Here is a 15378-nt window from a genome sequence, read left to right as displayed (position 1 = left end):
AAAAATTTCACCTTAAATTATTCAGAATAAAATATTGAAAACGGCATGATTGTTATGTTTTTATGTGACCATAATATCACTTCTCCAGAAAATATAGCAATATCATGGGTATATTACACTGTTTTGACGACAACAAACTTGTAATGTGCGAGGTTGTAAAAAAACGGGGGGGGTGCTTAACTTAATTCTTTGTGTATATATATAGATATATATATATATAGATATATATATATGCATATATATACACAAAGAATTAAGTTAAGCACCCCCCCCGTTTTTTTACAACCTCGCACATTACAAGTTTGTTGTCGTCAAAACAGTGTAATATACCCATGTTATTGCTATATTTTCTGGAGAAGTGATATTATGGTCACATAAAAACATAACAATCATGCCGTTTTCAATATTTTATTCTGAATAATTTAAGGTGAAATTTTTTGGGAATTTTAGGCATATTTTCACCTCAATTTAAGTATGGAGCTATAGGTCCATCACGGACAGTGTGGATGACGTTTATGTTTTCTAACGTACAGTCATTGTTCTGAGAAGACCTCTAGCGATCTTTGCGTCAATAACGTGTGTAGGACCCACGTGATCGGATCACTGACTCAACCCTACGTCTCATAGACCCTGTAAGCCGTCGTATGCGTTGCTGTGGCAGGTTGTTCCATTCCCGATGTAATGCACGTTCCAATTCATCCAGATTGGCTATTGGAGGGACCATCTTCGCAATTTGTCGTCCCAACATGTCCCGAACGTGCATTACATCGGGAATGGAACAACCTGCCACAGCAACGCATACGACGGCTTACAGGGTCTATGAGACGTAGGGTTGAGTCAGTGATCCGATCACGTGGGTCCTACACACGTTATTGACGCAAAGATCGCTAGAGGTCTTCTCAGAACAATGACTGTACGTTAGAAAACATAAACGTCATCCACACTGTCCGTGATGGACCTATAGCTCCATACTTAAATTGAGGTGAAAATATGCCTAAAATTCCCAAAAAATTTCACCTTAAATTATTCAGAATAAAATATTGAAAACGGCATGATTGTTATGTTTTTATGTGACCATAATATCACTTCTCCAGAAAATATAGCAATAACATGGGTATATTACACTGTTTTGACGACAACAAACTTGTAATGTGCGAGGTTGTAAAAAAACGGGGGGGGGGGTGCTTAACTTAATTCTTTGTGTATATATATATGCATATATATATATATATATATATATATATATTGTTGCGGATCTCTTCGTCGGCCTTTCCCCTTACCAAGGGGGGATTAGTCCCCTTGTCTTTTACTAGCCGACGCGATGGGGCCTATGACATTCCTTCCGGACGGCGTTGAATAGGGTGGTAGGCCGAATTCCTATTACCTAATTACCAACGCCTCCCAGGAAGCAAGGAAATAACCCCGCCCGAATCACGGTTATAAGTGGAAACGCCGAGCGATAGCGAGCCGTGATCCGAGCCGTTAACAAGAACTAAACCCGATCTGAGCGGTTCCGAATCGTGCCACGCTTACCCAATGGAGGAAAACACTGATACGGCCGAATCAGGAAAGACAGGAAGAACAGATTGGTTTATTTACAATTTGTACAGGAAGGAGAAGAAGAACACACAGTGAAGCTTATACAGTCTTAACTTATCCCAGGACACGGGCCCGTTTCACTCTCAGACACTCACACGGGGATTGCAGATGGTCAGGTTGATGGTCCAGGGATGATGGCGTCCAGGCAGTTCGCTCCGGTCCCCGACTCGTACCGCGAAGAGATGGTCAGGGTGGCAGAAGCTCCCCGCGGGTCGTTGACGCGGAGCGGACAATTACGAGGTTAAATGCGGGGCGAAAGGTAGGCTGGCTGGCGGTTACCTCGCGGCTCAGCCGCGTCTGTAATAAATGAACCGGGCTTTATATGCGCTTCCCAATACAGTTCGCTACAAAGCGCCTCTCCCGCAGGAGTCCTCTCACAGAGCACGATCCCTTGCAGTTCTTCCACAAAGCCCTCTTCGCGCAGTCCTTTTCAGCACAAGCTCCCTCTGTAAGTCCTTCTTACAATGCGCTTTCCTCACGAGTCCTCGCCAATAAGTCCTCTCAATACCAATGCTTGGCTTCAGTCCTTTCGAGGGCTTTGTACATGCGCTTATATAGCCTTTGCAGTGAACCTTCCAGCACTTGCTGGATGCGCCCTTACCACGCCCTCTTAAGCCATGCCCACCGAGCCCTGGTTGGTCGTTGGCCTCACCGTCACCGCCTTCTGACGTGCTGCTTGATGCGGCCACACCTCTTCCTCGCGCTCCTCCCCCCTTTCCAGGCCTACCTCGTGGCCACCCGACTAGTTTGAGCGAGCAACTGGCAGCTAACGCTGCCGGCCCAACGCGTAACAAACGAGGTGGATTAGCCGAATCAGGGTGCGGGATGGATGCTGCCCAACGAGGTCGATTTGGAGGGTGGCCGCAAAATGAACGGGACCTAAGCTTATTTCTTTTACACAACGCAGGTATCACTGATGGAAATGGCCTTATCCTTTTTTTTTTCTTTTTTTTTGTATACTGAATCGAGGCTCGTGAAAGAGCTAACATTTATTTCACAAACAAATCAACCAGACAAACAAAATATATAAAAAGAGGGAGCGGAAGACAAGATGGGGAGAGAAGGGGAAGCACACAAACACAACATTTGAGAGCAGGGAAATGTGTGGGAGAGAGAGGGCTTGGGGGGAGGAGGCATGGGAAGGGGGGGGGGGGGGGAAGTATAAAACCCAAGGATTTCCAGGGCAGAAGTTGGTATTTCAAAAAAGTGGATTTGGGGTGAAATTAGCAGGGGTAGAAAAGATCAAGGTTTTGGATGGGGGAAGATAAGAGATGGTGGTGAACAGCTGTTTTAAAGACCTGGAGGGTGGAGTGGGATTGAAGAGAGTGGGGGAGTTTGTTTCAGAGGCAGGAGAAAAGAGGAATGAAGGAGTGAAGGTGAGCAGAGAGTCTTGATTTTGGCAGTTCAACCATAAGAGGGTTGCAGGCAGATATTGTGCGACCTGAAGGAATATTTGGGGGACAGAGCACAGAGAGAGCTGGGGGAGCAAGGCCGGAGAGGAGTCGGTAGAAGACAGAAAGACCACCAACCTGCCTGCGGTGAGTGAGTGAAAGGCCCTTGGAGTTAGCTTCATCACGGGAGATTCCAATGATTCTGAACGCTTTGGTTTCAACAGCGTGAAGACGAGCTAGGTGTGAGGCAAGAGCACCAGCCCAGAGGGGAGAGCAGTATTCCATTGAGCTGCGGATGAAAGCCTTGTATGTGGTGAGGAGCTCACGTGTGCCAAGGAAGGACTTCGCACAACGGAGGATGCCCAGTCGGCGACTGGCTTTGGAGGCCAGATTTGAAATGTGGTTTTCCCAGGAAAGATCATGGCAGATAGTGAGACGCAAAAGCTTGAGTGACAGAACTTCTTGGAGAGGATTATTCAGAAAGTGGATGGGAGGGTTGTCCAGTCGGTCTTTTCTGAGAGGCATCGTAAGAGTGTGAGATTTGTCAGGATTGAAAGACATGTGCCACTTGTTTGCCCAGTCTGTGGTTTTGTCCAGGTTTCCAGAGAGTGAGGAGGCTGCAGACTGCCTATCTGAGGGATGAGGAATGGAGTGACAGAGAGTAGAGTCATCAGCAAAGAGATAGAGAGGATTTTCAAGACAGTCAGAGAGATCATTGATGAAGACCAGAAAAAGCACAGGGCCCAGAACACTTCCTTGGGGAACTCCAGCCTGAACAGGAAGAGGAGATGAGAGAAACCCATTCAGGGCCACACGTTGAATTCGACTAGAGAGGAAGTCCGCCAGCCATGCGTGGAGATTTCCATGGATACCAAAGGAGGAGAGTTTGGTGAGCAGAGCGGGGTGCCATACTATGCCACCATACATCCTCACACATCCTCACACATACGATGACATAACTAGTGTTCTAAGGTGGCCTACATGTTGCTTGTGGACTAACTATGGGGGCAAACCTTTAACCTTTAATGATGTTATATTTACACTCAGAACCGTAACTATATATATATGTATGTATATATGTATATATGTATATGTATGTAACTTAGGATATATATACACACATATACACTAGCAGAAGTACCCGGCATTGCCGGGAGGGGGAGGGGGAAGAGGAGTGGAGGGGAACGGGGGGAGAGCGAGCCCCTTGGTAAAGCGAGCGATTTTTTTTTTTGATAGCGTCATAGCGTCATCGTGATTTTTTTTGTCATAGCGTTCATATCGTTCATAGCGTCATAGCGATTTGTTTTTTTCATAGCGTCATATCGTTCATATCGTTCATAGCGTTTCATAGCGTCATAGCGATTTTTTTTTTTTCATAGCGTCATAACGTCATATCGTTCATAGCGTTCATAGCTTCATAGCGTCATAGCGTCATAGCGTCATAGCGTCATAGCGTCATATCGTTCATAGCGTCATCGCGTTCATAGCGTTTCATAGCGTCATAGCGATTTTTTTTTTTCATAACGTCATATCGTTCATAGCGTTCATAGCTTCATAGCGTTTCATAGCGTCATATCGTTCATAGCGTCATCGCGTTCATAGCGTCATAGCGATTTTTTTTTTCATAGCGTCATAGCGTTCATAGCGTCATAGCGTCATCACGTGATCGCTCTGAGCGAATCAGCGCCCATCTGCTCTGATTCCGTTGATTCCGTGCGCTGAAATGCGCTGAGGTAAATATGAATAAAAAATATGGATCGTCAAATATTTTGAGTTTGGCCATGTTCGTCCCCGGCTCAATGGCCATGTCTATGCCAAATATCAAGCACGTAAGCCTCTCCGTTTAGGAGTCTATCGGTAACATTACACACACACACACACACACACACACACACACACACTGTGTTTTATATATATATATATATATATATATATATATATATATATATATATATATATATATATATATATATATGTGTATATATATATATATATATATATATATATATATATATATATATATATATATATATATTTATATATATATATATATATATATATATATATATATATATATATATATATATATATATATATATATATATATATATATATATCCACTTGGACTTGACCAGTTTAGTCGAAGGAAAAGACCAAAAAAAAACTTCGTAGACAAAGACGAGATTTACACAAAGCCAACTCGCCAAAACAATTTCAAGATGAGAAAACATTCCTAAATACAAACTGAGAGAAAATGAAAATGATTGACACTTATAATGCTGCACTCTCCAGATCATATCAGACGTGTAGGGATGAATAAGCTTTTAAACAGGTGCTTTCATAAAATATTGGATTGCATGTCAATTGGTACAGGGCTCGTTGCAACACACGAAACAACCACTCCCTGAAGGAGTGTTCAGGGTGTTTCAAAAAAGTGGACTATTTGAACGTTTTATTGAGAAAAAATACAAAAGGTAGCAAGTTTAGTGATAATTGATGGAAAGTATACACCATGCCATTTTCAAATCACTCATTATACTCCTTGTAATTGACGTTTTCAATGTGTGCTCTGCCTCTGTTCAAACAGACTTTGATCCTGACTCCAAAAAAATATTCACAATTCGCCTGCAAGTGGCTAGAGTGGTAGTCTGATGGTAGTTCTTCACCTCTTGCTTCAGGACAGCCAGGGTTTGAGCTTTGTTGGCATTAACTTGACCTTTGGCAGCACCCCAAAATATAAAAATCCAATGGATTCAAATCTGGGCTGTGGGGTGCCGACTCATGTGCTTTTCCCAGGCTGATGACACTATTTCCAAACAGCTGGTGGAGCAAGTCGATGGTTTCACCTACAGTGTGATGTGGTGCACCGTCCTGCATGAACAATGTAGGTCTGAGTTGGTTTGGAGACAGTAGTTGATTGAGCAAGGTCAGTGTAGAATCAGCATAAGACCTTGCAGCACCGCTCGCCATTGACCGTCACCAGTGTCCTCGAACCAATACAGTCCTAGCATACCCCATTTGGAATTCAATGCACAGAGGCAAGTGGACTTGGGGCCATTGAGAGACATCTCAGACACCTCCTCTGGAGGCTCGGCACCCCAGATGATGTTGTGATTGTCGATATCCCCATTCAAATAGAAGAGTGCTTCATCAATATGCCACAAGGAGTTCATCCAATTTGGGTACCTTTCCATTTGGTCACTGAACCAATCACACATTGTTACTCATCTTTCCATGTCATTCAGAGTTAGTTTATGCTTTACAGATATGATGTCGGGGTAGAGCTTGAGTTCAGAAGTGAGAATGGTCCAGTGGTCCACACAGATGAGGCTGAGATCGCCTGGTCTCGGGAACGCTGACAGTGGGATTTCTTAGGACTTTCAATAGCAGAATCTCTCATAATATCAATGTTCCCTTGGTCCTTTGTAACACTTGGTGGGCGGCCATTGTTGCCTTTATTTTGATTTTTCATGCTTCCATTTGCTTGGAAGTGCTCCACAAACTGCTGAATGCTCCCATTGGAAGGTCCGTTATGGGTGTGAACATTGTAATACTGACCATCGTCGGCGCACCTGCACGTAGGATTTTGTCTCAAACCACAGTAACGATTTTCATTTTTTGTTCCACTGAACAACATAGTTGATGTGGGGTCCTACTGACTACTTGTTTGAAATGGCATACCACCACCATAACCTGCAAGTGACAAATGACAGAATATCAGACTGCTCAAGTAGTCTACTTTTTTGAAACACCCTGGAATAAACCCTACCTTGGGCAGGGATCAGTGAAGTGCTTGCCATTACCATGTGTCCATTGCAAAAAATTGTAAGTCCTCTGCATCTGACTTGTAATATCCTCTCCGACCACCACCATTGCATGGCGTTATACGGTACATAGAGAATTTACATAGAGAATCCGAATTCCCAAGACTACGATGGGTTTTTAATTTTTTTTCACAAAACCTCCCCGTGCACACCCCCAAGTATAACCACCAAATATCAACGCATTCCCATCCAGTGGTTTAGGAGTGCATACAAGTGAAGCAGACAAAAACACACCCATAAGCTGAATGATATACAATACATAATTACGCAAAATAAAAGTTTACAGTTTGAATCCATCTGTTATATATTGTATTTTATTCTAGATTATAGAACACTATCAAGACTACCTTTCTGGAGCCTGTTGCTGTTATCTTTAAGCTCCAAATGCTTTATTAGCTCAGTCTATAACATAGATTATGTGCTAAAAGTGACAACCACAACACAAGGTGTTGTTTTATTGGCTTCTCTTACCATTTGTTTCCATTGGAAAATCAACAAATGCTGCACTTTTGTCATTTGGAAACCAGAGAAGGCTTCTCCTGGACCCTTCATTTCCATAGCCAACGGTCGGGTATATTGAGCAGAAACGGGAAGTACTCATCTGACAACTGGCTTCTCTCGTGCGGAATGGTGTACTGACATGACTGACGTCATGAGCAGATCGTGAACGGAGGTTGCTGAGGAGGAAGTAAATTATTCCAATCTATCTCCATGCCTCCTTAATTTTCCTTTTTGTCAGTCCATTGTAATTTAGTACTTGATATCATCCCTCGAGACATTCTTCTTGGTTTTGTATTTTTCTTCAAATTTTTAACGATCGGACAAAGCATCCATTGTATATGTGTAACTCATCTTTGTTATCCCTGGCAACTGATGGTGTTTGTCCATGCTCTATCCATTAAATGCTGAGTGTCGAGGACGGAAGCAGCACATACTGTTTTGAAATCCGGTATGTCTTGACCAGGGTCAGAATCGAACCGTTGACATCCCAGATTCAGAGCAGACTTTCTAACCGTTATGCCACCCAAATGGGTTAATTAAGTTATATTCAGGGATAAAAAATCTTTCATCCATATTGTAATCTTCCTTTCATCCATATTATAATCATCCTGCAACAATTGCCTAAATTTCCTCTTGAACGCGTCCCTTCCTGTTTTATTGCATGTGAAGGAAGCATGAAGGTCTGATAAGAGGAGCTGATGTGTGAACGGCCTTGTGTAGTGTGAGTGGATGAAGATGTTGCTTCAAGGCTGTATTAAAGGGTGTGTTGCACTTTTGATATAATTGAAAATTTGTTCGTTCAGTCACCGTCCACTTCTCTTTTTAAACTACCCGTAGTTGAACGAGCGCAAGCATTGAAAAAAGAGCTGCTGGTGGCGTTAGAGCGACTTGGACCGTCGTTGCCACCCAACACCCTCGATGAGCTCATTGACAGTTTAGGGGGAGCAGAGAATGTTGCTGAGGCAAGTATTCGATGGAAGGCAAAATGGAGAGCATATGGTTTATTTTTGAGAAGGCATACACATGCTGAGATGTGGATTAGACATTGCATGTAATCCTGACGTTGGTGATATGTTTTTTAAAATATTTTTGTTGGCCAGTCTTTCATTCACTCGCATGATTTATTCAGATGACTGGGAGAAAGGGTCGTGTGGTCACGAATGATGATGGCAGTGTGAGTTACGAATCACGTTCCGAGTTGGATGTTCCTGTTGAGATTCTGAACCTCACAGAAAAGAAGCGGTTTATGGATGGTGAGAAGGTCAGTTTCATTGTTACACTTGAAACTTGCCCCTTTCATCTTCTGTGATCTCTCAACATATGATCTACGTGAGGACAGGGTTTTAGTAACTGATTAATTCCTTTGCTGCCATTTTCAGAATATTGCCGTAATATCTGAGGCTGCCAGCTCAGGGATCTCTCTTCAGGCAGATCGTCGTGCTAAGAACCAACGCCGTCGGGTCCATATCACATTGGAACTACCTTGGAGTGCTGACCGTGCAGTTCAACAATTTGGTAAAATGATCTTTATCATTTTCAAATCGCCCTCTTCCCCAGAATTCCTCTCGCTGATTCCCGCGGCGAAGTCTTCAATTACCCCTGTCTTTCTCCAGGCCGAACTCATCGTTCAAATCAGGTGACGGCCCCAGAGTACCTCTTCTTAATCTCTACCTTGGCTGGTGAGCGTCGATTTGCAAGTGTCGTAGCCAAGAGGCTTGAAAGCTTAGTAAGTTTGGACCAAACCACTTTGATGAACCATCCTTTTTTTATTTTAATAACTACAGATCTTTCAAACCATGGTGGGTTTTTCATTGTGCCATACGCTCCATGCTTATCGTCCATCAGTTTTATGAAGCTCACAATGTCACACACACACACACACACACACACATACATACATACATATATATCTATATATATAAAGCAGTAAAGTATGTTTGTTTGTTTGTCCTCTTATAACTCGAGAACTACTCATCGCAGAGAAAAACCAAAGGCATATTCGGAATCAGTACGTCTCAGAGCAACTACAGCACACCTTAAATTTTAAAAAATTTCGGGTTTTAAAATTAGCGTATTAGCGTATTAGCACAGAAGCGCTAGCAGAAGAGGGAGGGAATCGAAGGGAGGGAGCGCAGCGCTCCCTCTCGCGCTTCGCAGCGCCAGTGCTTCTGTTAGCGTAATGGTGCACAGGCGGTTCTCACTCTTGCGCATGCGCAAATGCGCTGTTCCGATGCTTCATGTTCCTGCAAAGACTTTGGTGCATGCGCAAATGATGACACATGGGCCACTGTATGTTCGTTTAATACGTACGCGCTTTGATGGGCGGGGCGTATGGCGTTCATGAAATGGTCGAATGCGGAAGTGCTTGAAGCCGTTGCGAGCGACTCGCACGATCTCTTGTCATGGTCCACAAGATTATCACAGAGACGTGCAGCTTCCAGCATTACGAGATATGATCGAGACCTAACTTTTGAGACCAGTCCCAGCCTTCTAGGCCCCGTGGTTGGTTCAGACGACCCCGACAAAGGACGTGTTGGATTTTATCGCGAGCCGATTCGAGCGCCGACGTGCCAGCGAACAAAACCAGTCATATCTTTTTAACGCGTGGTTCGACTTTTACAAAATAAACTTTTTCTTGAAGGGCTGAACCGTGCGCTCACAGCGATACCGAGTTTGACCCTGGGAGAGCGTTTTGCGCCGGCAAAGGCGCCTTGTTTTCCGTGATGACCATGTCGTGCTGCATAGATTACCATAAATTATAATATATTACCGGCGGCGAGTTCCGTGACGTCACGGCTCACTAATTGCAATTATCTCTGGGATTCCTTGGCCGAATCGTACCAACTTCTATATATACAAAGCAGTAAGTATGTTTGTTTGTCCTCTTATAACTCGAGAACTACTCATCGCAGAGAAAAACCAAAGGCATATTCGGAATCAGTACGTCTCAGAGCAACTACAGCACACCTTAAATTTAAAAAAACTTTGGGTTTTAAAATTAGCGTATTAGCGCAGAAACGCTAGCAGAAGAGGGAGGGAATCGAAGGGAGGGAGCGCAGCGCTCCCTCTAGCGCTTCGCAGCGCCAGCGCTTCTGTCAGCGTAATTAGCGTTTTTCGGAACGTTAATTTTTCAACTTCATTATTCGGAATCAGTACGTCCCCAGAGAAACTTCGTAATGTTAATTTTTCAACTTCATCCGATTGACATGGGACCAACGGCATGTGACAGAGAGTGAAACATACATGCGACATTTATTTGACGACAATGAGTTCCGACTTCTGGGTTCGTGCCGCCAACCCTGTTAGGCGCCTCTTGCGGCACACAGGGAATTACCAGTGAACTGGTACTCAATTTGCCGACCTCGGTAGGATGACAGGCTGAGTCAACCCCCCTGGTGTTAAGGGGGAGGAGGAGGGGAGGGGGAAGAGGAGGGGATGGGAATGGGGGGGGGAGGGGGGAGAGGGGAAGGGGGGGAGGGAAGGGGGAGGGGCCCTTCTTCCCCCGGGCACCCCCACACCCTCCCCTCCCCCCTCCTCCCTCCCTCCCTCTCCCCCCCGTTCCCCTCCCCCCTCTCCCCCCCCCCGTTCCCTCCCCTCCTCTTCCCCCTCCCCTCCTCCTCCCCCACCCGGCAATGCCGGGTACTTCTGCTAGTGTGTGTGTGTGTGTGTGTGTGTGTGTGTGTGTGTGTGTGTGTGTGTGTGTGTGTGTGTGGTGTGTGTGTGTGTGTGTGTGTGTGTGTATAATATATATTTTTTGTTGTGGTTCTACGCCGCCCTCCTTTACCCCCCTACCAAGGAGGGATTAGGCCCCTTGGTCTTGCTGGGCTTGGCGGAACCGAGACTTGAAACTCCCTTCCCGAGCGAGCGCGAAGTAGGGTTTCGGGACCAATTCTCGCTCGTACCGAAGTAACCGCGCCGCCACGGAAACGAGGTAGCAAGCCTCGCACGAACCACGTGTGATGTGAGTACGCCGAGCGGATTGCGTACACGTGGTCCGCGCAGTTACCTAGATGTTGGAACCCGATTAGGGTGGTTGTACTCGTGCCACGCTTAGTCAATGAGGAAATCACCGGAACGATCGAATCAGGAAAAGAAAGAACACAGGTTTAATTAATCCCACATGTATATACAATGATCAGGGACGCAGAGACACAGAGCAACCTTGGACAATCTTAACTTATCCCTTGGACAACGGGCCCGTGTCACACTCACACAGGGAATTGCAGATGGGTACATGTTCCCCAACGCGTCGCCGTGGTCGTCCAGAGATGGTCCCCGTCCGGCTCTCCACGGTCCCCGCACGTCCCGCGAAGATGGTGGCAGGCGATGGCAGGAACTCGTGGCGCGTCTCCCGAACAAGGCAGATACCGAGGTGGAACGGCAAAGGGCGGGACTTTTAGCGCGGCTGGCGATTACTCAGCCGTTCTCTTTCGCGCGACTTAAATGCGCTGTATATCGGTTCATGCGCGTCTGGCTGCGCCCGCGTGTCTGTACAGCTCGCTGACGCTGCCAACTCCTCTTCTTCGATCCTCTGAGCTGGTTAGTGCGTGCGAGCTCCTTTGTTCATCTGCGAGAGTCCTAAAGTTCGTCAACTGCTGTGAGTCCTTTTGTTCTCATCAATCCCTTTCGTGCGAGTCCTCTTATCAACCCTTTTCAACGCGAGTCCTTTCAAGGGCTTTGCGCAGCGGGTTTATAGCTACATCCCCCGAACCTTCTGGATCTCTCTCGAACCCTCTCACCATGCCCTGTGACGCCACGCCGCCGCCACCACCTCTGAGCTCTGATTGGCGGCTCATGCTTACCGTCAGCGCTTCTGCCGCTCCTCCTCGGTCCTCCTGACCTTCCTAGCCTGCCTTGTGTTAACTCGCCCAAAATGAACTAACGTTGGCGCAAAGGGCATGAGGCTACAGACACTGGATTGTCGGTGACAGTAGGGCCTATTCTCTTGGCTCTACTCAACGCAGAACTAACAAATGGAAAGGAACTAAGCTCACAAATACTAAGACATAGCTATACTATCGTGAGGCTACATGTTGCTTGAGTGACTAAGTATGAGGGGCAAATTTTAACCTTTATTAGACTCACTGCATAAACTCAAAACCGCAACACTGCCCCCCTCCCTCGTCAGACTCATCCCCGAGTCGAACCTAAAAAACTGGAACGACCGTTTGAGAAAGAGTTGGGACTAACTTTAATTACGTGTGACATACAGATGTGGTTCCCCTAACATTTATTCTAACCCGTGTATGCGACAGTTTTAAAACACTAAATATGTCCCACCTACTGCGTTGAGTAGCTAACTGACAGACTCACGCCCACAATTAACCGAATTGCGGAATTATTTCCAAACTAAATATAAAGCCAGTGGGCAGCATTTTATTTACAAGCACAAAACCTAACCTTATTTACAGTCTATGACCCAGGACCTGTCCTTTTTGGAAAGAAGATTGGAGGGGAGAGAAAGCACAGCAATGCACAAAAACACAGTCATCAAAAGTTCACAGTTCACAATTCACATTTGCTGCTGTTGTCCGGCATCTTCTGTGTGCAAAAAAACTTACAGTTCTTCTTTCCTAGCACACGAATAATTAAAATGTACAAAACACGTGTTCATTTTATTTGCCAGCAGGGCCAACCCTATGTGGTCCAACTGCGTGACATTGATGCCACTCAAAACATGTGGTCCGGAGATGCAAGGTGAGTCTGCAGCCAAGTGCTGCACAGCAAAAGTGTAAGGCCACAAAACCTGTGGTCCATAATGTGTAATGTGGTAATGTGCAGCAAAGTGTCTGTGGCAGCAAGTGCGGCACATGTGCAGCAAAGTTATAACAAATGAGAAGGATACGGCAGCAAAGTACCGCGCTGTTCAGCTGCACAAGTGTAGCAAAGTGCAGCAGGGGTGCTGCCAGTTGTAGAGAAGTGCAGCAGGGGTGCTGCACAGTTCGATGTTGCTGCACAACTCCTCCTCCAAAGTGGGTCCAGGGGTGGGGGGAGAGACAAAGCACAGTCAGCAAAGCAGAAAGGGCGCAAAGGTACACATCAACACAAGGTAATGCAACGTGAGGAGCGCGGAGGAGTGAGCAGAGCAGACTCGTCCCTAACCGTCCGTACCCCCCAACGTCAGCTTGCACTACCCTTGCCCTTCCCTGTATTTACAAATTCGTCACTACGTTCTGTCTCCCATATCCCCCTCTAATTCCAAATTCGTCTTCCAATCCCTCCCAGGAAGGAAGAGATGGAACCAACACAATGTCACTTTACATCGTGATGCGTCTTACTCACTCAAACAGTTTCAAAGCCCCGGTGTGGAGTTCCGTTTCCCTTGGTGAATGGATGTGGATGGCGCGAAGGGAATTCCTCAAATCCTAACTACTCTAATGACATTAACTCATTTACACTACCCGGGGTCGTACCCTGCCAATTGGCCTCTTTACACTATGTGGTTCTAAAAACCGGATTCCCCTTTGACCACTCTGCGGTGCCCTATGAATTTGGGTCTCACTCCCCAATTTTTCATACTGTGCCCTTGCACAATTTCGGGGCTGGGTCGTGTGGCTCCACTAGCAGGTCCAACTACCTGCGCACCTCCGCCACTGAAGTCGCCACCCGAGCTTACCTGCTCCTGCGACTACCTAACTGGGGAAGGCCCCTCCTGGCTCTTTACTCCTCCGATGCCCTCTCTGGCATTTGGCTACCCGGGTCCTTCTCCTGGATCCTCGGGCCCCACTGAACAACTACTCACAACCCTAACTGGCTCCCAGAGCCTACCTGCGGCCTCACCTGGCCGACAAACTACCAGTGGCGGAGTGCTCCAATAACCATACGCACCAACAAAGCCACACGCCCAGCCATTCCACATACTCATGCACCCAACCAAGCACTTCTTGCTACTTCCCGCACCACAGGTGTCAATATCCAAACAATTTACCTTAGCCCTCTACCTGGCTTAACAATACCCACCCCGGATATTCGTGAAGGGGTCCATCTCCCCCCATTCACTCCTTCGCACCATGCATTCCACACCTTTTATTCCGCACCAAGCATTCCGCACCATATTTTCTCACACACCAAATCTCTGGCACACCTCTCGTGCTCACACACTTATTTCGCCTTGCACACCATGCAAGTCAATTCACACACTTCAAACACAATTCCATCTGTCTCAATACACATATCCTCACACACACACATCATCATCTAGCTGACTACTTCCCCTAAAACTCGTGCTTCCCCGTCTTCCCTTACACTAAGCACACCCTCGTCGTTATCAACCATCTAATCTAACTACGTCCCCTCCACCTGTACAAATGTCACTACTTAAATCTTGTCCCGACTGTCTGCTGATTCCCTATCAATTAACCTAGCCCGCCCTCGGCGAGCTTCGGTGCCCCATGGAGGTAACCATGTGCATTTCCCTCAATGTGCATTTCACTGTAGGTAGTGTTCAAGGGTTTTTTTTTTTTGGTTTTTTTTTCAAAGTTTTTTTTTCAAATTTTTTTTCAAAGTTTTTTTTTTTTCAAAGTTTTTCAAGGTTTTTTTCAAAGGTTTCCCCAAGGTAGTGTTCTGGGCCCTGTGCTTTTTCTGGTCTTCATCAATGATCTCTCTGACTCTTGAAAATCCTCTCTATCTCTTTGCTGACGACTCTACTCTCTGTCGCTCCATTCCTCATCCCTCAGATTGGCAGTCTGCAGCCTCCTCACTCTCTGCAGACCTGGACAAAATCACAGACTGGTCAAACAAGTGGAACATGTCTTTCAATCCTGACAAATCTCACACTCTTACAATGTCTCTCCGAAAGGACCGACTGGACAACCCTCCCATCTACTTTCTCAACAATCCTCTCCAAGAAGTTCTGTCGCTCAAGCTTTTGGGTCTCACTATCTGCCATGATCTTTCTTGGGAAAACCACATTTCCAAGCTGGCCTCCAAAGCCAGTCGCCGACTGGGCATCCTCCGTCGTGCGAAGTCCTTCCTCGGCACACCTGAGCTCCTCACCACATACAAGGCTTTCATCCGCAGCTCAATGGAATACTGTTCCCCCCTCTGGGCTGGTGCTCCTACCT

At 46.1% G+C, this 15378-nt stretch overlaps 1 protein-coding gene across 1 annotated transcript in view; it reads left to right on the top strand.

Moving 5' to 3' along the window:
- SBNO1 (strawberry notch homolog 1) overlaps nucleotides 1-9178 on the top strand; it is a gene marked incomplete at its 3' end in the record, with an annotated part of 107388 nt that extends 98210 nt beyond the window's left edge. The window contains exons 12-15 of the mRNA XM_078768969.1: nucleotides 8153-8277; nucleotides 8445-8576; nucleotides 8695-8830; nucleotides 8929-9178. Coding sequence (XP_078625095.1) covers nucleotides 8153-8277; nucleotides 8445-8576; nucleotides 8695-8830; nucleotides 8929-9178 — 643 coding nt within the window. The remainder of the gene's footprint in view (nucleotides 1-8152; nucleotides 8278-8444; nucleotides 8577-8694; nucleotides 8831-8928) is intronic.
- Nucleotides 9179-15378: the final 6200 nt, after the last annotated feature.

This window comes from Myxine glutinosa, unplaced genomic scaffold (assembly GCF_964187855.1).
Source record: "Myxine glutinosa unplaced genomic scaffold, kmMyxGlut1.1 SCAFFOLD_782, whole genome shotgun sequence".
NCBI lineage: Eukaryota > Metazoa > Chordata > Myxini > Myxiniformes > Myxinidae > Myxine > Myxine glutinosa.
Note: the sequence above shows the minus strand (reverse complement) of the source record. Positions and strands in the feature narration are given on the sequence as shown.